Source organism: Oncorhynchus mykiss, chromosome 22, assembly GCF_013265735.2.
Source record: "Oncorhynchus mykiss isolate Arlee chromosome 22, USDA_OmykA_1.1, whole genome shotgun sequence".
NCBI classification, from domain to species: Eukaryota; Metazoa; Chordata; class Actinopteri; order Salmoniformes; family Salmonidae; genus Oncorhynchus; species Oncorhynchus mykiss.
This window is the reverse complement of record NC_048586.1, coordinates 23,773,213-23,800,387: the sequence shown is the minus strand read 5'-3', so window position 1 is coordinate 23,800,387 and position 27,175 is coordinate 23,773,213. Positions and strand designations below refer to the sequence as shown.

General features: G+C 41.2%; 2 protein-coding genes across 7 annotated transcripts; one reads left to right on the top strand and one right to left on the bottom strand.

Moving 5' to 3' along the window:
• Window positions 1-440: 440 nt before the first annotated feature.
• Window positions 441-8,744, bottom strand: LOC110502012 (GA-binding protein alpha chain). Of its 3 annotated transcripts, none has more exons than XM_021579908.2 (10): window positions 8,597-8,744; window positions 6,899-7,001; window positions 6,625-6,769; window positions 6,316-6,400; window positions 5,945-6,172; window positions 5,546-5,740; window positions 4,068-4,124; window positions 3,520-3,648; window positions 3,179-3,371; window positions 441-1,348 (listed from the first exon to the last, which is right to left on the bottom strand). In XM_021579908.2, the coding sequence occupies exons 2-10, from the start codon at window positions 6,973-6,975 to the stop codon at window positions 1,138-1,140; spliced, it is 1,320 nt and encodes a 439-aa protein (XP_021435583.1). In that variant the 5' UTR covers window positions 6,976-7,001; window positions 8,597-8,744; the 3' UTR covers window positions 441-1,137. The 3 variants fall into 3 exon arrangements, with proteins under 3 accessions (XP_021435583.1, XP_021435585.1, XP_021435586.1); XM_021579910.2 differs by having other exon boundaries at window positions 6,899-6,996; window positions 8,597-8,736; XM_021579911.2 differs by lacking the exon at window positions 8,597-8,744 and adding an exon at window positions 7,467-8,006.
• A 3,030-nt stretch (window positions 8,745-11,774) lies between these two features.
• On the top strand, window positions 11,775-24,324 carry LOC110502024 (splicing factor U2AF 35 kDa subunit). Of its 4 annotated transcripts, none has more exons than XM_036959571.1 (8): window positions 11,775-11,916; window positions 14,697-14,784; window positions 18,664-18,730; window positions 21,620-21,669; window positions 21,920-22,018; window positions 22,172-22,305; window positions 23,002-23,097; window positions 23,258-24,324. In XM_036959571.1, the coding sequence occupies exons 1-8, from the start codon at window positions 11,873-11,875 to the stop codon at window positions 23,397-23,399; spliced, it is 720 nt and encodes a 239-aa protein (XP_036815466.1). In that variant the 5' UTR covers window positions 11,775-11,872; the 3' UTR covers window positions 23,400-24,324. The 4 variants fall into 4 exon arrangements, with proteins under 4 accessions (XP_036815466.1, XP_036815465.1, XP_036815468.1 ...); XM_036959570.1 differs by lacking the exon at window positions 18,664-18,730 and adding an exon at window positions 20,611-20,677 and having other exon boundaries at window positions 11,776-11,916; XM_036959573.1 differs by lacking the exon at window positions 11,775-11,916 and adding an exon at window positions 20,611-20,677.
• The last annotated feature ends 2,851 nt before the right edge of the window (window positions 24,325-27,175 follow it).

Genomic DNA, 27,175 nt, shown 5'->3' with positions numbered 1-27,175 from the left:
TTCAGGGGCAGAACGACAGATTCGTACCTTGTCAGCTCGGGGGTTTGAACTCGCAACCTTCCGGTTACTAGTCCAACACTCTAACCACTAGGCTACCCTGCCGCCATTCAGAATGTTTCACCTCACTGAACACACCCCAGATCTGGGATCAGTATTTAGAGGCAGTAGAGACCAGACATACCCCCTCCCAAAATTAAGTCAAACTACAGCCTCCAATAGACATGAATGTGACATTCATATTGTGCAATTATTCCACAGATCTACACACACACAAACTGAATCGGGTAAATGTGTTGTCGAGGATACTCGTGCCGTCTTTCATTTGTTAATTCTGACTTTCGTTGTACCTTTACAAAGCTTTCTACACACATCCCATCAATAAAAAAAATGTTAATACATACAGATCTCTGTTCTATTCATGACAGAGCTTGGGTACTGTGTGAATGACAAGTGTTTTATATAGGAGGAACTGGGAAACATTTGAAAACGTTATCATGGCGCAAAAGAGTGTGTTTGTGTATACACATTACATTGGAGCAATGTTACACTGAGTCCTTAGGAAAAAACTTGAAACTTTAATCCCCCTGGAGGACAGAAAATGTCCAGCTCATCAGGGAAAAAGACACTCAAAATAAAATACAAAACAGATCATTTATAAATGGAAAATATGAAAATACACTGTCCTTGTGGCTATCAAAAACATGGAGAACCGGTATATACAATGGAAAGGATACTAAGCTACAGATAAAGGAACAAAAAAAATACAAAGCTCATATTTCAAACACAGACACTCCTTCACTCAAACGCTCATTCACACACACTGAGGCACACACACAATATCCAGACACTCCTTCACTCAAACGCTCATGCACACACACACTGAGGCACACACACAATATCCAGACACTCTCCCGCCCTGGTTAAAATAAAATAAGAAAACAACCTCCCCATCCTGCCTCAGCCCCGTCTCCAATCAAACCCAAAGGAGTAGGATGAAGTTGCCCATAGACAGTTAAGGTCAGTTTATCATTTCCACCTTCTAATGGTTAAGCTTAGGGCTGGTCATAGTAGTCTGATCCTAGATCTGTGCCTATGGGCAACTTCTACCCTTATCAAAGAGCCCCAGGCTCCTCCCCCTCAGCTGTCCTGTGCGGAGGCGTACACAGTGGTGATGGGCTGGCCAATTCCGTGCAACTGAATGCGGGCCAGCTTCTTCTGCTCACACTCAGTCACCAGGTTGTTGAGCTCAGCAGCGCTGTAGCCAATCAGAGTCCTCAGGTCACACACAAACTTATAGACAAAGCGCTTGCCCTGCACCTTGCTGATCATGTCCCCATCATAGTAATACCTGAGAAAATAAATCAGATGAAGTATCCTTTTACACTCATACCTGTATAGGGGTTGAAAATGGCAGATTTGTGCACCGATAAGCACCTACATTGGAATGCAGTGGCTGTACAGTAACATGCTATGAAATGGCCAGAGCCCAGGCTCTACGTTTCACAGCGCTGTATGGGTTTTGACTTACAGCTGTTCTGAACCTGAGCACTGCACGCGACAAGAAGTTGCCCACATCCCTCCCGCTAATTGGGCAACTTTTGCAAACGTTTTGTTATTGGAGTGAGAGAAACGCTGTAAAGAGGACTCAATGTATTTTGAAAGATGAGATGTTGAGGATTATAATAAATACCGCTGTGATGCCATACAAGCACTACACATTTCCATATCATAATTCGAAAAGGCACTTGCACATCTGAGCTAGGTTTTTTGCAGGTGCATGGTAACAGTTGAATAAGATGAGAGAAAAAAGAAACCCGCACACTGCTCTCGATAGTAATCACTGACCTTTAATACGTCTTACGTATCGGCCTCACGGCCTTCGTCAGAGCTTGAGACTGTTATTTATTAGCACCCTTATGTAGATATAGCTCCACCCACATCCGTTCCATGCATCGAATGGGGTCGAGTCGAGGGAAAATACAGGTTACCAAATATAACAATGTGCATTTCATAAATATTCTAATAGTGTTAACATAAAACATATTTGTAAAACCACGTTGTCCTCATTGTGGTTTTACAGACGTGTTTACATAAACCCTTCATTAGAATATTACTGAAATGCACATGGTTATATTTGGTGTATGGAACAGATGTGGGTGGAGCTGTGTCTACATAAGGGTGCCAAGTCTTGTTTTTTCTTCTCACATTTCCGTAAAACACTCATGTCATTTACAGTGTCAACGTTTATGGCCACTATATTCGAGGTAGAAGATGACATGGCGGCATAACCTGGGCTGTTCTGAACAGAATATATCAGTCTATTTTTAAGATCATATGTTGTGGAACACACACCTGAATCTTTCTATGCACACCAAAACATCTCTGAATTGCCTTGTGAAACTAACACTAAGATTGGATTTTATAACTTATGTTGGTAAAAGAACAAGCTTTCAAATGATGGCCTCCTGACCCAGATTGCGATTTATAAATGGGCCGTTTTTGGATTGCGTAAACAACAATAATTGTGTGATGGGGATACAGGGTTGTGTTCCAAACAAAACGACTACAAGTGTGCTTGCTCTAGTTCCTCAACGGCACTGCTAGGAGAGCTCAAAGAAAGCATATTCAATACATTTTTTCATAAAAGTGCATTGAAATTACTTAGGAACTGTGCACTTTGGAGAAGTGTGTGGCCACTTGGAGACACCAGTTAGTCCGCTCACTCAAACCTTTGTAATTTGTTTTCTTCTTATGTTGCACCTACCACACATTTTACAGGAATATCCTAATCATGTGACTGAATGTATTCACAGTATGTTCATATTTAGCTATCAACAAATGCGGCAAAAAGTACAGTATATGTAAAATGCACAAAACGTTTACAGTGTAATGTTTGAATTCAGTCTTGTGTCAGGTTAACTGTTGTTTACGCACATTTGGGCTTATCCCATAATTTTCCCATAACCTCAAAACTGTTCCCTTTCAATTGCTACCATGCTTATGCATATGAATTTCATATTTATTCTGTAAGAAACCTTTCAATTTAGCCCTATCATAGGCCAAAGGGCTCAAATGAAACAAGACAAGAAAGTTCAAGACATAAGATAAGAGATTGAATTTATGCAAAGGAAATTTAAGAGAGGAAAATGGGGGGGGGTACACAGGCCGATTGACATACCTGAGTGCTCGGCTGAGTTTCTCGTAGTTCATGGTCGGCTTGTTCTTGCGGTGGCCCCATTTCTGGGCCACCAGTTCAGGCTGGTTGAGTTTGAACTCTCCCTCCTCTCCCACCCAGGATATACAGTCTCTAGCATCCTTATCAGTCAACAGCTCCAACAGGAACTGCCACAGTTGGATCTGACCATTGTTACCTGCAAGGACAGGTGAGAGGACATTTGTGTGTTTGTGTGTGTGTGTGTGTGTACATCCACATCAGATTTGAGCACATACACCATTAAGACACTTATAAAAAACATCAAGACTTATGCTCTTCAGGTGTACGCACACATGTATGCATACCTGTGCGGTTGCCAGGTGAGCTGCGTTCCTCTCCCCCGGAGATGCGGGGTGTTTTGGGGCCGCGGCTCTGCTTCAGCACCTTAATGGTGGTGTGCGAGGTCGGCACAGCGGCCGGGATGATCTGGACCTCTGGTGGCGGAGACAGAAGGTTCAAACACTCAAAAACATACATGATTAAGTTAGACACTGATCTATGGTCAGTTTGGTGTTCCTAATTAAAAGTGCACACCCAGAGAAAATGATTTTAATGTGGAGGTGCTGACTAACGGGAAATAAACTGTAAGCTACAACAAAAAAAAAACATCAATGTTTCGGCATCACCGTGCCTTCTCAAGACCCCGAAGGAGGCACAGTGATGCTGATTTTTTTTATATTTTTTATAGCTTACAGTTTATTTCCCCTTAGTCAGCACCTCCACATTAAAATCATTTTCTCTGGGTGTGCACCAGCTCATGCTTTTTATTACAGGCAACAACTCACACAGAGGAAAGATGGTGGTAGGTGCATTCAGGGTGACAGTGAGTCAGAGAGAAAGGAAATAAACATACGTTGGTCAATGGTGACTGTGGCCTCCTGGCCAGACTGGTCCTGACTGGCCAACACATCTGTAAAGAACAGGGACAGATACAGTATGAGCTAAAACCAACTTCAATTAACATGCTTGCCCAGGCTCTCAATCCCCTTTCATAGCCTCTATCCCTTCAGAATTTTCAGATCTGAACACACTAGGAACAAACTGGTTGAAACAATGTTTCCACATCATTTCAATGAAATCAACGTGGAATAGACTCCCTGTAGCCGATGTGAGTAAGACTAGACAGATTAACAATACGAACACTCAAGAGCATGCGCTGACCAGTTGGCTAGTGTCTTGACTGACATTTTCAGCCACTCCCTTACCCAGTCTGTAATACCTACGTTTCAAGCAGACAACCATAGTCCCTGTGCCCAAGATCAAAGGTAACCTGCCTAAATGACTACTGCCCCATAGCACTCACATCTGTAGGCATGAAATGCTTTGAAAGGCTGGCCGTGGCTCACATTAACAACATCATCCCAGGCACCCTCGACCCACTCCAATTCGCATACCGCCCTGACAGATCCACAGATGATGCAATCTCCATTGCACTCCACACTGCCCTTTCCCACCTGGACAAAAGGAACACCTATGTGAGAATGCTGTGTCCTCAAAGCTCATCACTAAGCTACGGACCCTAGGACTGAACACCTAACTCTGCAACTGGATCCTGGACTTCCTTACAGGAAGTAGGTAGTGAGTGTAGGCAACAACACATCCGCCACGCTGACCCTCAATGCGGGGGCCCCTCAACGGTGCGTGCTAAGTTCCTTCTTGTACTCTCTGATCACCCATGAATGCGTGGCCGCGCACAACTCCAACACAACCATTACATTTGCCGACGACACGACGGTGGTATGCCTGATCACCGACGATGATGAGACAGCCTATAGGGAGGTCAGAAACCTGGCATTGTGATGCCAGGACAACAACCTCTCCCTCAACGTGATCAAGACAAATTAGCTGATTGTGAACTACATGAAACAGAGGGCCAAGTATATAGCCTTATTGTGTTACCATTTCCTTTTTTGATTGTGCTATTTTTTTTGTGTCATTTTTAACTCCGCATTTTTGGGAAAGGGCTTGTAAGTAAGCATTTCACAGTAAAGTCTACACCTGTTGCATGTGATGGCAGGTAGCCAAGCGGTTACAGCGTTGGGCCAGTAACCGAAAGGTTGCTAGATCGAATCCCCGAGCTGACAAGGTAAAAATCTGTCGTTCTGCCCCCGAACAAGGCAGTTTACCCACTGTTCTTAGGCCGTCACTGTAAAGAAGAATTTGTTATTAACTGACTTGCCTAGTTAAATAAAAAATAAAAACATGTGACGAATACAATTTTATTTGATGTCTGTTCTCAGTGGGAAGGGACCAAGCATGTGTAAACAATATGGTTATTATGGCTCTACTTAGGCTAACCCTTAACCCTAACACACTAACTCAGTGACTCACACTTGCGAAGCAGCTCCAGGTGGCTCCAGAGGATCTCTCCACTGGGGACCCTCTGCAGGAACTCGTCCTGGGTGAAAGTGCAGAGGTCGCAACCCAGGATGTGAATCCCACCCACCTCCATCTCGTCAATGCTGAACTCCTTCATCACCCACACTGCCCAGTGGATCACCTGGTCTGCCGTCCATTGTACTGGGTCTGAGAGGAGAGACACATTACAAGACTGTTAGGATGCGGACTACAGCTTTATCGTCTGTTAAAAATGTCTAGGCAACTGCAGCAAAATGGCCTCACTTTGTACAATGGTGTGTAACTGCCTGATTAATTATGTTTTTGTGTTTCAGAGCGTGCGTGTATCTGTGTTGTGTTTTATTCATGTGTTTCAGTGTGTGTACTCATCACCGTAGGGTATCCCCAGGCGGACCTGCTCCTTGCGGTAGCCCTCCAGTGCGGCGGCCCAGCGGGTCACCTGCTCCGATGTGTCGTCTGACAGGGAAGAGCGCTCCACTGAGATCAGCTGGCCCTCCTCCTCCATCAGGGTGCCCTCTTCCCCCGCTGCATCTGGGTCGATCACCACCTCCACCGTCTCTACCGGCTTCACAATCTCCAGGATGTTCAGCTTCTCCTCGCCTGGATGAAAGGAGGCGAGTGGAGGTTCGAGTGTGATTCAAAAGTATCGACAGTCTAATTGTTATGGTGCAACATTTGTGTGCGTCTATAGTTTGGGTGCCTGGGTTTTGGTAAAGTCTTAGTGCAGAGTCTTATGTGTCTACCTGGCTTGGTGATGATCTGTAGGCTGAGTTGCACTGTGCCATCGGTCTTCACTCCCTGATCAAAGAGGCTGTGGTCTGGATGTAGCTGGAAAGACAGAAAGAAAGTGGACAGGAGAGGGAGAGAGAAAAGGACAGAATAATAAGAGAGGAGGGAGCAAATGGGAGGGTCAGAAAGGGAGATCAAAATAAATTAGATAATGCTAAACACATTTCTCCAGCAAATGATAAACTCTAAAACACATGAGACTCTCCATTATTATCAGGTCGGACAGATATTTCAACCCCTTAAATACAGGCCTCTATCAGTACCTGGATGTCCTGTAGACAGATCTCATATCCGTCCAATGGCATCTGGATACGGGGCTCCAGGAGCTTCTTCAGGTTACCGATTGGCTCATTGATGTCGATGTCCTGTTGGATCAGATCGGCTGATGTGATGGTCTGCTCCTCAACCCTGAAAATGACACAACCACACAAACAAAAACACACAAATAGTAATGTTAAGTCATCAGTAGTAGGGAGGGAGCTGGGTTTAAATTGGTGGGCTTATGGGTGCCTTTTCACATTGTAAAATATATCACACCCCTCCTCCAGACACTCCTGTTTCTCCTGTCCATCGATCTCGATCTCTATCATCTCCTCGGTCTCGCTTTTAGACATCGCTGTACACCAAGATTAAACCTATTCTGAGGAAAAGACAGGCAGGGGGTAAGTATCAATCAACATTTAGATGACATCAACTATTTTCTGATGTTAAAAACACATATAATGGCTTAACATCAGATATCATCAATTATAATTATGAACCAGGTAATTTGAGCCCTGGATGCTGATTGGTATATTTAAGCAATAAGGCCCTAGGGGTTGTGGTATATGGCCAGTATACCATGTGGCCAATATACCACTGCTAATGGCTGTTCATGGTCACAACGCAACATGGAGTGCCTACAGCCCTTAGCTGTGGTATATTGGCCATAAATCACAAACCGGGAGGCGCCTTATTGATATTATGAAACATGTTACCAACGTAATTAGAAGAGTAAAAAAAATGTTGTTCGTCATACCCGTGGTATATTGTTTCATATACAATTAAAATAACATTGAGGAATAGCAACAAAATTGTCACTTCAGTAAAACATTTAGTAAATTACCTTGAATGCATTTAATGAAAAGTGTCATTTTACCAAATAAAATGCTTTAAAAAATAAAATCTACAAGGTTCATGACCAGTGACTGACAGTTTTGATGAATAGAGTTCATCGGTTTCTCATTGGGCGGCAGAGAGTTGTGTGCGCTTAAGTACTAACTCCAGGGCGAGGCCTCTCCAACGCATAGGCCTTGCGGTGGGCCATTAGTTTATAAATCATGATATAAACTTGCTCAATTTAACGCCATTGAAAGCAAACACTTCGTGTATATATACATCGGTACGAATACTCATTATACGCGTAGCATAGCTCTACAATGTTGTAGCAATACAAAGCTCGCTAGCCAGCATATTTGTCAGCGACGTTACGTGGAGCGGTGAGGCAAGCGCCAAACGGGGGTTGGTTCTCATGTGAAATACACAATTGATACTGACTGTAAAAAAAGTATTCACTAAAATAACTGATTTAAATGTCGATGAAAATAAACTATGAAACTTATAATCTGGAAAACTTTGAAACGGAAATGGAAGAAACGGAAACAAAACAGCAGAGGGGCAAATGCAAAGGAGCCGGAAATCCTGGCTAAGTTTACAGTGTTGTCTAGACTTCCGAGAGCGGTGAGGGGAAAATTCCGGAGTAATTTGCTCGATTATAAAATAATATTTAGCTAGTTATGACATTAAGAAAGCTTATTTATATTTGGCTAACCGTATAACGTATCAACACGGTGAACAACTGGACCGCGCAAGCTGTCGTTGGCATTAGCTAGCACTATACCTAGCTAGCTAACGTTAATAGCAAATGTGTCGAAAGTTGGATTTTGGATTTGAGGTACATCGAAGGCAACTCATTTTAGAAAGCTATTTTGTAGTTGTAAAGTCGTCTGGAAACTATTCATTTCAGTAGTATTTAGGATTTGATGTTATTGTTTTTAGTTAGGTTAATGCATCCACCATGGCATGTGGCATAACGTTAGCGGTTCAACAAGCTAACGTTAGTTAGCAGCTAACTTGCGAACATAGTTTGATACAAAAAGCGGGAAGACCGATGAGGCATAGTAAAAGGAGATACACTTCCTGTCATATATTATGGATTTCATATATATATAAATTAAAAATAGTTAATACTCATACCTCTTCAAATGTACACTCCACGATTGTGGACTTGCTATGAGTCGATGTAGGATAACAAGCTAGCTAGCCTTCACTCAAATCGAATTCATGCAAGTTTTTGGTCAACGAGGGGGCGGGGACAAGCTTGCCTTTTAGTCAGACCAGCGTTTACTCTTGTAAACAAATACATAATGATATTTGGTTGTAATTAATTATGTATGTGATGTTTGATAGCAAGAATAATTATAGATGTTTAGCATTTAACCCACTTGGAACAACAGGCTGTCGTAGATAGTCGCTGTATGCTTGCACTTATGTATTGAAATAAACCATCCATCAGTAGTCCTTATTCCACAATGTCCCTACCATAGATATCCTAGTAAATTCTACATTTTAATATGTTATTAATAAAATCCCTAAACAAACATATAAAGTGAATGAGTTCTTATTACAGAAGGATGTGTTATTCATTTCAAAAGTGTTATCTAGTATACACTTGCACTTGACCCCCCCACCCTTTTCTAGATCGGACTTTGCTGATACATGTAACTACTTTATTGAGGAAAAGTGTACTTACTATGCCTGGGATATGTTTTCTTAAGATGAATGCACTAACTGTAAGTCGCTCTGGATAAGAGCATCTGCTAAATTACTAAAATGTAATTATCTAAATATAGTGTCCTATTGCTGCAGTGCCTGTTCATAATGAATACATATTGTATGTAATGTTGTTAAATCTAGTCACCAAGAATACTAATCTTGTACCAGTAAGTGACATATGCATAATGCTCAGACCCCTCAAACATTCCCACTCCAAAAAGAATTTCCCAGGGGAAGAAATCATTTGATGGGGTGCACAGTAAGCAAGGAGGTAGGCAATAGACTGATTTCAGACTGGGCAACACATTCAGGAGCCATGATCAAATCAAATTGTATTTGTCACATGTGGTGAATACAACAGGTGTAGTAGACCTTACAGTGAAATGCTTATTTACAAGCCCAACCTCTTAAGGATCTGCCCCTTTTTTTTAATCATTTTTTGCCTAAAATGACTCAAATCTAACTCTGTAGCTCAGACCCTGAAGCAAGGATTTGCATATTATTTGAAAGGAAAAACTCTTGGAAGTTGTGAAAGGAATGGAGGAAAATATAACACAATAGATCTGGTAAAAGATAATTCAAAGAAAAAAACAACCGTTCTTTTGAATTTTTTTGTGCCATCTTTGAAATGCAAGAGAAAGGCCGTAATGTATTATTCCAGCCCAGTTGCAATTTAGATTTTGGCCACTAGATGGGCAAAGTTTTAGACTTATCCAATGAACCCTTGCATTTCTGTTCAATATTTTGTATCAAGACTGCCCAAATATGCCTAATTTGTTTATTAATAACTTTTCATGTTCAAAATTGTGCACTCTCCCCAAACAATAGCATGGTATTATTTCACTGTAACAGCTACTGTAAATTGGACAGTGCAGTTACATTAACAAGAATTTAAGCTTTCTGCCAATATCTGATATGTATATGTCCTGGGAAATGTTCTTGTTACTTACAACCTCATGCTAATCGCATTAGCCTACGTTAGCTCAACCGTCCTGTGGAAGGGACACCGACCCCGAAGAAACAATACAGTTTTAAGAAAATACAAAAAAAAAGTAAAAGATAGGAAAAACTAATAATTAAAGAGCAGCAGTAAATCACAATAGCGGGGCTATATACAGAGGGTACCGGTACAGAGTCAATGTGTCAATGGGGGGGGTGTAAATAGTCGATGGGGCTGTAGTGGAGCAGTTGAGAGCTTCAAGTTCCTCTGTGTCAACATCACTAAGGCCCTATCATGATCCAAACACACCGTAACAGTTGTGAAGAGGGCATGACAACGCATCTTCCCCCTTAGCTGTTCAGGAGTCTTATGGCTTGGGGGTAGAAGCTGTGAAACTGTTTAGAAGCCTCTTGGACCTAGACTTGGTGCTCCGGTACCGCTTGCTGTGCGGTAGCAGAGAGAACGGTCTATGACTAGGGTGGCTGGAGTCTTTGAGAATTTTTAGGGCCTTCCTCTGGCACCGCCTGGTATAGAGGTCCTGGATGGCAGAAAGCTTGGCCCCAGTGATATACTGGGCCGTACTCACTACCCTCTGTAGTGCCTTGCGGTCGGAGGCCAAGCAGTTGCCATACCAGGCAGTGATGCAACCCGTCAGGATGCGCTCGATGGTGCAGCTGTAAAACCTTTTGAGGATCTCAGGACCCATGCCAAATCTTTTAAGTTTCCTGAGGGGGAAAGACTTTGTTGTGCCCTCTTCACGTACATCAATCAATCTCACAATATATTACAGTTATAAGCCAATTTCAGTGTTTGTATGTTATCAAGTTAAAGGGCCAGTCAAATTATGGGGCATATCAAGATTACCTACAAAGTTTAACGATAGCCTTGATTTCTATGTGCAACAGAGCTCCCCTGATAATTTCTGATAAGATGGGCCAACTATTCCACTTCTTCCATTCTAGATTTATTAAAGCTTTTGATACCTAGTTTAAGTTCATCAAAAATATTCATGATTGATTGATGCATTGCTTGCTGTTTGGGGTTTTAGGCTGGGTTTCTGTACAGCACTTTGTGACATCGGCTGATGTAAAAAGGGCTTTATAAATACATTTGATTGATGTACGTTGTAAACTGTCAGTGTTTGGTACAGGGTGTAGTGTTGGTTTTATATGCTCTCTGGTAGTATAAAATCAGTGCACAAACGAGACCGGAAGTGTATAATTTGTGGGGTAAAAAGTGTATTCACACCAAAGACATTTATAAATAACCCAAGATAGTTCATGTGTGTCCTTTACAGTGGGAGCAAATTAAGCATAGTGGGCAGAACAAGCACGAACTAGCGAGATCCTATTGGCGCCCTGTAGCATATATTTGCATGTTTCCGTTATGAAAAAACGCGCGGGTGTGCGCAAACTCCATTCGACTTTGCACTCCTAGACAACGCAATTTAAAAAATAAAATAAAACTTTGGCAAAGCTTCAAGTCCATAAAACTTAGTGCACTGTGTTCGTAATATATTATAGTTTTGGGAACAGACAAATGTATTGAGATCAGACGTTTAATTTATGAGGAAATTGGCAGAATATTGGCCTAGTTCCATCCACTACCGCTACTGGACTTCCTCTCACTACCATATTTGGGTGAGAAAACGTTCTAAACGGATGCTTCAGCTTTATAGCCCATTTGACGTGTCTGGGTTACCCTTTCTGTCGGTGGTCCACATTTTACACTCTTTGGTTTAGTCGACATAATCGAAAATGGCGGAATACCTGGCGTCCATTTTCGGTACAGAGAAAGATAAGTGAGTAAAATGTTCTTATTGGTTTGCTTATTTGGTCAAACAATCATACGATTTAGGCCTACGATAACTTTCGCATTGCATTTGGCTGTCTTGGCTACTTACCTATGATATATCATGCAGCATTAGAAGTTGTAAAACGTCAATGTGTTAGCGTCTAGTGTAGCTAGCTAACATTAGCATGGGGTAATATGTTGTTTGAACGTATGCACAGACCGTTCTTTTATAGCTCAATGGTGTGCATAGATGGATAAGGGATCTTTGTGTGTGTGTGCTGAGCAGTTTGTCAGTCCCACCTCTCTAAAATGTGCATTAGCTATATTACTGAAGTTAGCTAGCTAACCTGTTAAGACAATTTAGGCTTGGCTTGGGGCATTATTTCGTGTGAGACCTGGGCAACTTTCTCTATTTGCCAAATTAGCCAGCTAGGCTAGCTGTAACAATTATTTATTTAATATGTGGCTATACATTCAGTAACTAGCTAACGATAACTAGTTAGCTAGCTCCAAGTCCCAAATTCCTCCACTGACGCCCATGTTGTGTATCCCAAGTTAAATCAATTGAGACAATAAGGTAACTAGGCTGTTCACAATTTATTAACGTTAGTTGATATGGGCCCTAGTTATACCAAGGTAAAGTTGGTTTTATATTCACACATTCGGACATTCAGCAGACATTAGCCAAAAGCCATTTTTAAAATGGTCAAACGAATTAATTGTCACAAAAAATAGATATACTTTATTCTATTAATGTCTAGTATACTTTTACAAACTTCTGTTTTGAATAAAAAATCCAGTTTTGATGGAAATGCATACAATATTTAAAAGGCCATTTTTTTTTAAAGCTGTATAAATCATTAACTTATTCACCCATTTGTCACAGTCATCAAACTATGTATGATTTGTTCTATAAATGTCTAGCATACTTTTACAACCCTTGTTTTGAGGAAAAATTCCAGTTTTGACTGATGCTTAACATCTATAAAATGCCATTTAAAGCTATATAAATCAATAACATTTTCACTGACTATGACAATCATCAAACTATGTATGGTTTATTCTATCAATGTCCAGTATACTTTTACAACCTTTCCAGTTTGGATAGAACTGCATAACATCTATCAGGGTTATCCTTGTATTATTTCTCTGTTCTAATGTCATTACTCTTATTTTATTATTCTACTATGAGAAACACTAGATGCATACTATGACAGTTATTCACTTTAATATCTGTATCTGTATCTGGCACAAGTCACGATTTAAACTGATTTTGATTTCAAAGACTGACATTATTTTTTACCTTTTTTTAAATTTGACCTTTATTTTACGAGGCAAGTCAGTTTTTACGATGACGGCCTACTGGGGAACAGTGGGTTAACTACCTTGTTCGGGGGCAGAAGGACAGATTTTTACCTTGTCAGCTCAGGGATTTGATCCAGCAACCTTTCAAATAAATAATGAAACATGCTCAATTTGGTTTAAATAATACAAAAACACAGTGTTGGAGAAGAAAGTAAAAGTGCTTTTGTCAAGGTTGTGGTCAAATGCATGTCAATTTAGCAGTTGAACAAAAATCCAATTCAATTTGAAAATGTTCCTTATTGCAAAAGCATGTAACATAATTTGGGTATTCCAGAACTGTAATTTACATGTAAATAAAGATAACCCTGTTTTATGTTTATAATACTGCAGATATAATGCTGTGTGCCAGAGATGGTACCATTCAGTTTGTCTAGGGATGACAAAGGACTTCAACAAAACCAAAATAGATAATGATTGGATGGGACCTCTTTTCTGTTTAAATTAGACACATATAAAGGACTGTTGTGCCTTGTAACTACTTTAAAATGTGGAACTGTTGCACTAAAAATGCAGACATTGATTTGGCATACACTTTAATATTGTAAACATTGTACAACTTCATGTAAACATTGTCTAACTTCATATAGAACACATGGCACTTGAAATTAACATTTAAAGTTATTGCAAGTGATTTTTTTTCTTACTGAGACAATCACTGAATTAGTTACTGATTTCTTCATCTTTAAATGCAATATTTGAGTTTTTTTTTTTGTATGTCTATCAAATCAAAACTGCAATTTCTACTCAAAGCCAAGTTTGTAAATGTATGCGGGACATTTTATAGAATAAATCATACCTAGTTTGATGTTTCTGTGACAAATGGTGAATTGGTTATTGATTTATACTGCTTTAAATGGCATTTTATGTATTTCTATAAAATCAAAACTGGAATTTCTTATCAAAGCAAAGGTTGTAAAAGTATACTAGACATTTATAGAGTAAATCATACCTAGTTTGATTCTGTCATCATTGAAAACATTGATTTATGTTGCTTTAAATGGCATTTTATGTATTTCTATCAAGTCAAAACTGGAATTTTTCCTCAAAACAAAGGTTTTAAAAGTATGCTAGACATGTATAGAATAAACCATATCTAGTTTTATGTTTCTGTGACGATCAATTTATTAGTTATTGATTTTTAAATGGCGTTTGGCGAATGTCTGATTGTCAATGTCCGAATGTGTGAATATAAAACCAACTTTACCTCGGTCCTAGTTATACTATCTGCTCTAGCTAGCTAATGTGACTTTGATAAATCCAATGCAATTTGACTTTGAACATGCTGCTGTTTTCCAAACTTGATCACTTAATGGAAAGTTGCACATTTCATTTATTTTGCATCTGGGTACATGAGTGTGAACTCATGTACCTAGCTAGTTGTGCATTTCAGGACTGTTTAGCTAGCTATTTTTCGTCCTTCAGGGTGAACTGTTCTTTCTACTTTAAAATTGGTGCCTGCCGCCATGGTGACCGATGCTCCAGATTACATAATAAGCCAACTTTCAGCCAGGTAAGTCAATTCAGTAAAGCAAACTTGTTTAAAATATTTGCTTCTACCAGATGTGCTGCATGAAATGGAATAGCATGTGTAAAACTTCTCCTGCCAAGATGAAGTGGTTGTCATGCTCTAGGCTGGTTTGACAAATGGTAACCTCTCGTGGAACTATGCTGCATGACCAAATTATGCGAGATTTTAGTTCTGGTTTAACCAAAATGATTAAAATGGCCATTATCTTTGGTTTATCTTTGATCCAGTGAATGATGCTTTGTTTACCTTGTTCTTCTAATCAGAGATTGGAAAGGTTTATCAGCACTGGTTTTTCAGATAGTGAAATAAAATAGTGGAATTGATTAACATTGAATTGGAGTGTTATTCAATGTTGTGTGAATAACCCTTTCTCCCACCATTAACATGTATTTTGATTCATTCTAGCAGAGAGATGGATGTGTGCTTGTGGATGTGTGCTTGTGGATGTGTGCTTGTGGATGTGTGCTTGTGGATGTGGGCTTGTGGATGTGGGCTTGATTGTGCATCAGCTGATTTCCTTTGATGAAAACAGAAGGGCTTGTCAATAATCCTCTTGAATAATAACACTACTAAAAGATGAACGTTATGAGTTTGAATGTAGATCACTAAATACTGTTCAAGTTAGTGTCCTAAATATATGAAACAGGAAGTGTGTTTTATGCGGCTATACTACTGACACAAGCACAGCGATATACACACTTCCTCCATTTTTGGTGGTCCAAGCCTGTTCAACGACCTCTCTTCGAATATCCAAAGCATTTCTTGCTTCCTGCGTCTCAGTATACCAGACAAAAACATCTCAAACGACAGTGTCTCCCTGCTTTACCGTTTTTCTCTAGCTAGTCCATCATAAATTAACAGGTACGGTTTCTAATGCCAATAGGACAAATAATTCCTAATATTAGTAGGGCCAGGATGATACCAGTATTGCGATACTCGTTAGTGTCGTGGCAAGGAAACAAATCACAAAGCTGATTTTAACTTCTTCAGGAAAACAGCCCTAAGGTTGGAAACTAACATCATTATGGTGTCATCCAGAGTCACATAAAACATTTCCCCCAAGCTATAGCGCACAATATTTTACATACAGCAGGTTTTTAAAGGACCAAAGAGGTTGGTCTGCTTTTGTTTTCATTTTTTGCCAAGGATAACATATTACTGGCATTGTCACAACCCTAATTTTTAGGGAAATGTCTGCCCTGAATCTAGGTCATCCTCTCCTCCATCCCTTTCACTCGGTCACATTTTAAATATCTAGAGAGCCGGAGAGCTTGACTTGAGAGCTAGATTCACCCGGGGGTCCCATGAGTCGCTCTCTTACACTCCCTTATGTTTTTGGACAGCAATGCTTTTTTCTGTTTTTGTACATTTGTCTCTACTCCAGCATTTTGGATGTTGAGGGCATTTTCATACATATCTGATCTCCCAAGCTATCTGACCTCACAAGCTTGATGTCATTGTGTGCAAGGAATACTGACCAAATACTAAACTTTTGACTACTTTAATACTGTGACATTTGTTACGTCTTCAAATGGGGGGGACTAGATCTATAAAGAGCTTTCATTTCTAAACAGTAAATCCGATGTGTATAAAAATACCCTCAAATAAAAGGTGATTCTATACTGTCACCTCATATGAAACATTTGATCTCAAATCCAACATGCTGGAATATAGAGCCAAATTAAAAATGTTAGCATCACTATCCACACACGTGTATGTAGTGGAGTGTAATTCAGAAACAAATATTTCTCTACACATAACATTGGATGAAAGGTGACATGGCCTCTGCATCTCCATTGAAATTGCTGGCCATGCCTTTTGCAAGAGATTCCATGCAGAAAGTTGCCTGCTTGAACAGACTGCAAATTACTCTGGCCAGCCTCTGTTAGATCTGACCCTACCCTAGAGTGTGTTTTTCACTATTCTCTCCAGGTTGTTGGCAATCCTTCTTAGTTTTTTTGACAGAGCTCAAACCATTTGGCTGGATTATTGATGTAGTCATGCGCCTGATGTCCCTCGTTGTAGGGATGTGACAACAACAACAAAAAATGTGAAGATTCCATGTGAATTCAAAATGCAGCTTTGCTGCTGCTAGCAACTGTTTGGATCTCATGGTGTGTTCCTTTCAGATGGTTAAGCATGGCACCTGTACTACCTCGAGGGGTTACATTTGGACGGCACATTTTTGGTTGAATCCATTCAGTTGTGCAACCCCACTTGGTATCCCCAACTATTAACAATGATGGCGTAGTGGTGGAGAATTGACTCAAAAATAATTGATTCCTTGTTTCCTTGCACGTGAACGCCTATTTCTGAGTGTCAAGCAGAATCAACTCTTTTAAGATTCAGTATTTTTGGAACAGATGAGACTTAAAAATTTTTTTTTATGCACTTTCAACAATGCAAACATTTGCATTTTGGTCATTTAGCAGACACACTGATACAGAGTGACTTACTGGAGGGTTAAGTGGCCTGTACACGGGCACATCAACATTTTTTTATTTTTACCTAATCTGCTCAGGAATTCGAACCAGTGACCTTTCAGTTACTGGCCCAATGCTCTTCACTGCTAGGTGGAGAGAGAGGAGAGGGGTACCGTATAGGCAGGTCGGACACCAGGCAGACAAGTCAGAACCGTGCACTAGGCTTATCTATTGGCAATCAAATGCTGTATCTCGCAATTTCTTGGCTTGCAATGTCTCGCAACTTCGGTAAAGCAGGGCCTATCATCAATGAATAGTCTAGGGTAGTCTATATACAACAGACCGAAGACTAAACACACATATATGTCTTGGGAATCTCTTGCATGCCAAATTCACCAAAATCGACTCAAGTTTGCCTCTTTCTCTCTGGTTTTATTTAAATTGCGCAACGTTCCCCATGTCTTTAGCCGATACAATGGAAAATGTTTTGTGATAACTACACTGCAATTTTTATTGGACATTTTTTTCCCTTAACATTAATGATCCCAATTTGGTTTAAACTTTCACACCCCTACGTCGTTCCCTCCTATTAATACATATTGTGACTGCGTTCAACTAAATATGACTGAGTCACTGAACATAATTTCAGTCCTCTTTATCAACAGTAATCTCAAGCTTTTGCAATAGCTAGCACTTTTCCACCAGTTGGGCTACTCCCTGCAATGGGTTGTCTGAAGTGGTAGGATTTATCTGTGGCCCGTTCCCATCTCAAAGTCAGATGTATCTCTCTCACTGAACAGATTATTAGAACATAGCACATCTAAACTCTAGGCTTCCTCTAGGTTTCCCTACAGCTCGCCTTGCCTGCATGGGACAGAGAAAAGACACAAACTCCCCAGCGTGTCCACCGGTCAAGCACGGACTCCTGCTTTATTTTGCCCTTACCCCTCCTACAGTATCAAGGTTCCTCTACATCCAGGGATTTTGTCTGCCCACCCTCTATAGGTTCTAGGTCTCGGGATTTGGTCCGCCCCCCTCCTATAGGTTCTAGGTATCGGGATTTGGTCCGCCCCCCTCTTATAGGTTCTAGGTATCGGGATTTGGTCTGCCCCCCTCCTATAGGTTCTAGGTATCGGGATTTGGTCTGCCCCCCTCCTATAGGTTCTAGGTATCGGGATTTGGTCCGCCCCCCTCCTATAGGTTCTAGGTATCGGGATTTGGTCCGCCCCCCTCCTATAGGTTCTAGGTATCGGGATTTCTTATTTTATTGATTAAACCTTTTCACATTTTAGCAAGAGGGGCCAAACAGTCCTCTACCTTCAGCACCACCTGTGGGTTAAAAATAAAGTCTGTTTTAGTTAGCTATATAGCCTATTTTTTGGGGGGGGGTTTAGTTTTTGTATTTTTATAAACCATTTTTTGATTTTTCCCTCTGCAGACCATCGTGATTCAAAACATCTACCGTAACCCCCAAAACAGTGCGCAGACGGCAGACGGCTCCCACTGTAAGTGCCTCCGGTCCAGTCCTCTCAGCCCACCAGGTCATTCTAGCTCTCTCCCCCTCCTCAGATTTTAGGTCTGCGTCTCCACTGGCTTCCTGCAGGGCTTCGGAGGGTCTGTCTCAGCACTGGTAGCAGGGGGTACCACAACACTACCTCAACACTTTAGTATATCGCCAATCTAATCAATTTTTTTTAAATATATTTTTTAATCAGTTGCCATTCAGAGGTCTATGCCTAGGTGTAGAATGACATGCTCTGATAGTGACATTGAAAAGGACTAAAACAAATGATGCCTTGATCCCCACAATTCACATTGGATCTTTAAAGTTATTATCCACAGGAAATCTCCACATAGTACCTGTTTTCTAACAGGTATAATGCACAGATGACAGACTTTAGGTATTTTTCAGGCGCTTTCAGAGAAGACTGACAATACACCTGCCCTAGTGCCCAACATGCGTTTGTGAATAGCTAGGTATCCATTCAATTGGCAACATTTTATGGGAATATTCGAAAATCTGCCTAAAATTATGTGCACATTTTCCCCCATGAGATATTTTTCTGTTGCAGATAAAAGGCTGTGCGTGATGAGTGAACATAAAAAAAACAGTTTGCTGTTTAATTGGTTTCCATTGCATTTTCAACTCTACTGATGGTTTTCTCACGAGAACGTGGGTTATCGCCAGTGTGCCCACTCTGGTATTGGCACGTTCTCTCTAGCAGCGCTATCTGCTATCTGTTGGCTAGAGTGCGTGTATAGCCTACATGATTACATTTATTATTATTATGGACAAAAGAGCGAGATTATTTTTGTCCGAGGGCAGCCGAGTATCGATAATCATGTCACCAGAACAAGACCCTCAATATTTATTGGAAAGGAGCATCAAGCTCATCACCTTGCACTTTTACCCCCCTGTGAAGTTCATCGTAACTTTCATCTGTAGTCTAATAAACTGCATGCCGACGAGTCATAGTGGGAGGAACACATGTCATATATCAATATTTGCGCTTAAAAGCGTTTCCACCAACATTTCTCGCATTAATTTTACCAACTCAAAAAGATCCCACCTTGTCTAGCGTATTTTGTTTTGTCGACATTTGGAAAGTTGAATGAAAAATGTTTCCATCAGGCCTGTCATGGCTTCTTTTCATCCGAAATGTTTCTACTCGCATTAAAAGGTTGGAGACAGCAAACACATCTACATGAGTTACTGTCTAGACACAGAACAGTTTGTGATTTTAGTTTTTGCTCTTGCAATACTGCCGCCCCTATATGTTAGACTGATTCAGACGTCATCAGCCATATTGTAAATGTGTAAATGGTACCCTGATGTTGAGCCCCGGCTAGCAGAGCTGATGCATTGCCACTCGCTTCCTCTAAGGTAAGTCGTGGGTTTGTGGTCTTGTTGCTGTCACGTGTAACTGTTCTGTTTCTCAGCTGAGAAACTCAGAATGACTGGCAAAAAGTTACTTTTAAAAATGTATTAAAAGGAAGAAATGATAACTAGTAATAGAAACATCTTGGCATCCAATCGCCTATGATTCAGCAAGTTCTAGAGGTCACTTCAAGCCTCAATGACCTGGTATGTAATGTTTGGGTAGGCTAAATTTTCGGTTGTATTGGATTTTCCACCATCATTTTCCATAGTCAAATATTGTCATGCTGAGACTTTCACTTCTTCCAGCTCCATCTCTTTCAGCGTGGACCAGTCCCATGGATCATCTTAACCTCTTTCAGTCTTCCCTTCCTACCCTGTTCTGGGCCTGGTTGGGGCACAAGTACACAGTTTTGAGGGAGGGGGATGGGAGTAAATGCACCTATTTAACTACCATTTTAGAAATCTGCCTGAAACTATCTCAAAAATGTACATTTTGTATTTCAGACCATTGCCCTCTTGAACATTTACCGTAACCCTCAAAACACTGCCCAGTCTGCCGATGGTTTGCGCTGTAAGTTTCCCACTTGTTAACAGGGACCTGTGGCACAAAATGTTATCATTTTATATTTCTCTTCATTTGCCCACACTTCCCTTTGGGGTGCCATCTGACCTCTTTATCTGACATGTTAAGATCTATCCCTTTAACATGATCAGTGATATACATTCTCTGCCCTTTAGTGCTGTAACATACATGTAATACAACAGGTACTAATGTTACGTAAAACAGACCATGTATACTACCGTTCTGGTGCCATGTAGTCAGTGTAACTGAAATAGTCCAAATTATGTTTTGATGCATACAGTATGTTTCTATTAATTTAAAACCTAACACGTATTCTAGGAAAACATTTTATTCATCATTGTTTCAACTACAGCTTCACACAAAAAACACTTAATTATATTCTAGAGGTTAACCCTGCTCTAGTCTCAGGTGGTCAAACTAATTTAGGATACATTTTTAGTTATTGTACAAAATGTGATATGACACATGGGGTGTGATTTTGGTGAATTGAGCATGACTGACATTGTGTTTAGGCCCCAGTGAGTCCCATTCCTTAGCATCAATTGATGGCTGTATTGTCTATGCCAGACCGTACCATTACTACTTAGCACTCACTGAATGTAACTAAAATTATTCTCAAAAGACTCTGTCCTCTCATAAAGGTCAAATGTCCAGTCTTACTGTCGTCCTTGGTGTGCAGAGGCACAATGAGCGTATTTTTTTTCGCATTGACCCTTTGCCTCCGGACAGTATTGTCTTTGCTGTCGTCCTTATTTCATATGTACTGGACTGTGTGCTATTAGATTGAATACATTTGTAATAGTAGTCCAGACTCCTAGGTGTTAGAAATATTTATCCTGTGCATGTAGTTTATGAAACCACAATGCTGATGTCACCTGCTGTAACACGTTGACTGGTCCCTGATGTGAGTTTCTCCCCTGTGGCCACTAGGTGCCGTCAGTGACGTGGAGATGCAGGAGCACTATGACGAGTTCTTTGAGGTGAGTCAGTGATGCGGTAGTGCGCCCATTTGAATGGTGTGGATGATGCAATTCAGGTCTACCTTGCTTCTCTTCCCCCTCCACACAGCCCATGTGGGAATCATTGTACAAAATACTGAAACAGAATAGAAATGTCTTTTGAGCATGTGTGGGAAATGCACTTTGAATTTAAATCCATTTAAAACTTAGTCTGTATTCACCCTTCTGTCTGTCAATCCCATTCTCTCTCCCTCGGTTTCTCTTGCGTTAGGAGGTCTTCACAGAGATGGAGGAGAAGTATGGAGAGGTGGAGGAGATGAACGTGTGCGATAACCTGGGAGACCATCTGGTTGGAAACGTATATGTGAAGGTGTGTCACTGACTGTGTGTGTAATGGTGGGTTTTGTGTACATTTTTTGACGAAAACACATTCTTCCTCTTCTCATTCAATCACACTGTCATTCTCAGCCTCATTAGAACCTACATTTGCACACACACTAACTCGGTGATGGTCTCTGTGTAGTTCCGTCGTGAAGAAGACGCGGAGAAGGCAGTGATGGATCTGAATAACCGCTGGTTCAACGGTCAGCCCATCCACGCCGAGCTCTCTCCCGTTACCGACTTCAGAGAAGCCTGCTGTCGCCAGTACGAGATGGGGTCAGTACTCCACCGCTGGACCACATGCACACCATTTTCAGTTCAACATTGCATTAATGGTGACACCTACAGAAATGCATTGTATTAAGAAATGCATTGTATCAGTTAGTGCACTAACTGAATTCTCGCTCTCTCTACAGGGAGTGCACTAACTGAATTCTCGCTCTCTCTACAGGGAGTGCACTAACTGAATTCTCGCTCTCTCTACAGGGAGTGCACTAACTGAATTCTCGCTCTCTACAGGGAGTGCACTGACTGAATTCTCGCTCCCTCTACATGGAGTGCACTGACTGAATTCTCTCTCTCTACACGGAGTGCACTGACTGAATACTCGCTCTCTCTACAGGGAGTGCACTGACTGAATACTCGCTCTCTCTACAGGGAGTGCACTGACTGAATTCTCGCTCTCTCTATAGGGAGTGCACTGACTGAATTCTCGCTCTCTCTATAGGGAGTGCACTGACTGAATTCTCGCTCTCTCTACAGGGAGTGCACTGACTGAATTCTCGCTCTCTCTACAGGGAGTGCACTGACTGAATTCTCGCTCTCTCTACAGGGAGTGCACTGACTGAATTCTCGCTCTCTCTACAGGGAGTGCACTGACTGAATTCTCGCTCTCTCTACAGGGAGTGCACTGACTGAATTCTCGCTCTCTCTACAGGGAGTGCACTGACTGAATTCTCGCTCTCTCTACAGGGAGTGCACTCGAGGAGGCTTCTGTAACTTCATGCACCTGAAGCCCATCTCTAGGGAGCTGAGGAGGGAGCTATACGGACGCCGCAGGAAGAGGGGGTAAGCTCAGGCTCTGAGAGTCAACGCTAATCATAAAACTTATGCTGCTTTCAAGTGTTCTCCGGAATGCACCTTTCTGCCGTGATAGTTTTCACGTATGTTTGAGGGGGAAAGTTCTCATTTTCAGTTTAACTAGCTCCTTTTTTTCCCTCTTCCTCAGAGGGGGGCATCATTCTCGCTCCCGTTCCAGGGAACGTCGTTCGCGCTCAAGGGACAGGGGAAGGGGAGGTGGAGGTGGTGGAGGTGGACGTGACCGCGAGAGAAGGCGCTCCAGAGACCGAGAACGCTCTGGAAGATTCTAAACCGAGCATCTACCAAACAGCCATCCCTCCCTTCTCCATTATCCCTCTTCATCCATCCCCAAATCCCTCTATCCTTGCCTCCATTGCAGCCTATCAATTCACCCTTGGCCTTTTCAATTCACCCTTGGCCCTTTCATATAATTGCGTCCCAATGACAAATTAATTGGAAGATGTTGGACATGTTTTTTTGTTTGTTTTTTTTCTTCCAAGAAATGGAAAGCTTTTCTTTTCAATAAAAAAAAACTATGATTTGTACAAATTTATTCAAAATAGTTACTCTGGAAAACAAAAAGTAATGTTTTTATAGTGAACAGCTATGAGTAACTGTTACTTTTGCCTTGAGTCATCATACTCTAGACTGGGCTTACTGTAAGTGAGGGAATTTAAATACTTCCCATAGACTCCTCCCTGATTCCCAGTAACTTGACTCCCTCAGCTAATTTCTCACACAGAACATGCTCAGCTGTGAACTGAGTGTTCACTTGGCTCAAAAAGACAGTTGCCATAGATATGAAGCATCTCCTAAACCATAACCATATCATACCTCTTTTTTTCCAGTTTCCCATGCCGACATTTGCCTGTTTGGATTATGTCTACAAGTACATATTATTGACTGTGTTGACCTATAATTTTGGATAAATTGACTTGGCTAGAGAGGGAGGAGTCAAGGCCATAGTGTGGTTGAAGTAACACATTTAATACAGAATTCTTCTGGGTACTTACATTCAATATGAGAATGACAAGAGTGTGCAAAGCTGTCAAGGCAAAGGGTGTTTACTTTGAAGAATCTAAAATATATTTTGATTTGTTTAATACTTTTTTGGTTACTACATGATTCCATATGTGTTATTTCAATGTTTTGATGTCTTCACTATTATACTACAATGTAGAAAATAGTAAAAATAAAGGAAACCCCTTGAATGAGTAAGTGTGTCCAAACTTGACTGGTACTGTAAGTAGTTTCCATTCAGAATTGACAGAAGCACATTGCCAGAGACAAGAATACTGCCCCAGATGCAGCATTTAATATGGAAAGTGAACATGAGGTGGATGCAAAGTCTGAAAGTCAACTTTATTTCAAACTGAAACCAAGGCTTTGTTCAGTGAGTGTTGGACTACAGGCTTGATTTACAAAGCACTCCACCTATCAATGACACAATATCCCATTATTTTAACACTGTCTCTTCACCTCTGTACAGAGAACCCTAGACAGTAATTGCCAGTACATCATGGTTAAGTTTGATAACAGGAAGGCGGCCTACGTAATGTTGTCTTTTTGTGCTGAAAAACAAATGGTATAGCTTGTTGAGAACCTGCACCATCATTCTTTAAACAGCATGCAGAAATGTCAAACAGTCTGGCTGTACCTACTCATCGGTACACAGTGTTATACAGCACCATAAAAAGGGAACACACCATTTAGAAAGTACAGAGAACTCTTGAGATAAAAACAATGTATGTCTAGGGAAATTGTACACACGTTGATGTTCGATCTTGTTTGAGATGTTGGAAGTGCTACATGTGGTTGTTAAAGTCACTGTAAAAATGCTTTGACTTGGCCTCCCAGATTAGACTGGAAGGGTGAGCTGGAACAGGGTGGGCTGTGTCCAATGATATATACAGTCCATTCGGAACGTATTCAGACCCCTTGACTTTTTCCACATTTTGTTACGTTACAGCCTTATTCTAATATGGATTCAATTGTTTTTTCACCTCATCAATCTACACACAATACCCATAATGACAAAGTAAAAACTGTTTTTTAGACATTTTTGCAAATAAACTGAAATATCACATTTACATAAAGCACCTTTGGCAGTGATTACAGGCTAAAGTCTTCTTGGGTATGACACTACAAGCTTGGCACACCTGTATTTGGGCAGTTTCTCCCATTCTTCTCTGCAGATCCTCTCAAGTTCTGTCAGGTTGGATGGGGTGTGTCACTGTTGTCTTTGCTGTGTGCTTAGGGTTGTTGTCCTGTTAGAAGGTGAACCTTCACCCCATTCTGAGGTCCTGAGTACTCTGGGGCAAGTTTTCATCAAGGATCTCTCTGTACTTTGCTCTGTTCATCTTTCACTCGATCCTGACTAGTCTCCCAGGCCCTGTCGCTGAAAAACATCCCCACAGCATGATGCTGCCACCACCGTGCTTCACGTAGGGATGGTGCCAGGTTTCCTCCAGACGTGGCACTTGGCATTCAGGCCAAAGAGTTCAATCTTGGTTTCATCAGACCAGAGAATCTTGTTTCTCATGGTCTGAGCACCTTTAGGTGCCTTTTGGCAAACTCCAAGCGGGCTGTCATGTGCCTTTTACTGAGGAGTGGCTTCCGTCTGGCCACTCTACCATAAAAGGCCTGATTGGTGGAGTGCTGCAGAGATGGTTGTCCTTCTGGAAGGTTCTCCCATCTCCACAGAGGAACTCTGGAGCTCTGTCAGTGTGTCCATCAGGTTCCTAGTCACCTCCCTGACCAAGGCCCTTCTCCCCCGACTGCTCAGTTTGGCCGAGCGGCCATCTCTCGAAAGAGTCTTGGTGGTTCCAAACTTCTTCATTTAAGAATGATGGTTGCCAGTGTGTTCTTGGGGACCTTCAATGCAGCAGAAATCTTTTAGTACCCTTCCCCAAGATCTGTGCCTCTTTTCAAATCATGTCCAATCAATTTAAGTTCTCAAGGATGAACAATGGAAACAGGATGCAGCTAAACTCAATTTCGAGTCTCATAACAAAAGATCTGAATACTTATGGAAATGAGATTTTTTATTTTATTTATTTTTTTAGAAATTTGCAAACATTTCTATAAACCTGTTTTCACTTTGTCATTATGAGGTATTGTGTGTAGATTGATGAGGAAAAAATATAATTTAATGAATTTTAGAATTGGGCAGTAATATAACAAAATCTGGAAAAAGTCAAGTACTCTGAATAGTTTCCAAATGCACTGTATAAACCCTGGATTTCTGATGCTATGCATTGGCTGTTGAGAGGCGTTAAAGCCACAGGTCGGACGTATTGGCACTCCCGAGTAGAAGCAGTCCATAGAGATAAATAGAGGACTCATCTTTATATCTGTGCTATTATTGCATTGCTCACAACTGGTCTCCAAGGCATAAACACCCAACAATAAAGCCTTGCGTTCCTATTTATTATATTTGTTTCGCGCTGTTGGCGGAAGGTGCACATGATTCAGCAGTAGCGCCGGGAAGGCAAAGTGTTCCCATTTTGAACCATTTCATGTGTCTGAAGGTAGAACTCAGAGAGCAAATCAAGTGCACCTATAGGTCTACCGCTGGCCAACCAGATAGACAAGATCACCTTGTCTGCACAGTTTCCTCGCGTCATAGACTGTACGCACAGCAAAGCTGATAATGTGAGGTTTTAAAACTTTTAAAACCGTGACTTGAGAGACTCAACGAATACATCAAAGATCTGCAGTTTTCTTGAGTAAGTTCAAGTTCAAGTTGTCATTCAGCACTGTCAACGCTAACTTCCACTCACGCTACAACCAGTACTGCAGCTGCAAAGGAGTATAGCAAAGTGCTTTGATAAGCTTCAGTTGTTATTAATAGCGCTTGTGTCTTTTTTTAATATCAAGGAATATTTGACTTTCTCTGGTCAGAGGAGTAACAACATGAATTGGTGCAGAAATAAGGACAGTGGGGGGGTCAGAGGAGTAACAACATGAATTGGTGCAGAAATAAGGACAGTGGGTGGGTCAGAGGAGTAACAACATGAATTGGTGCAGAAATAAGGACAGTGGGTGGGTCAGAGGAGTAACAACA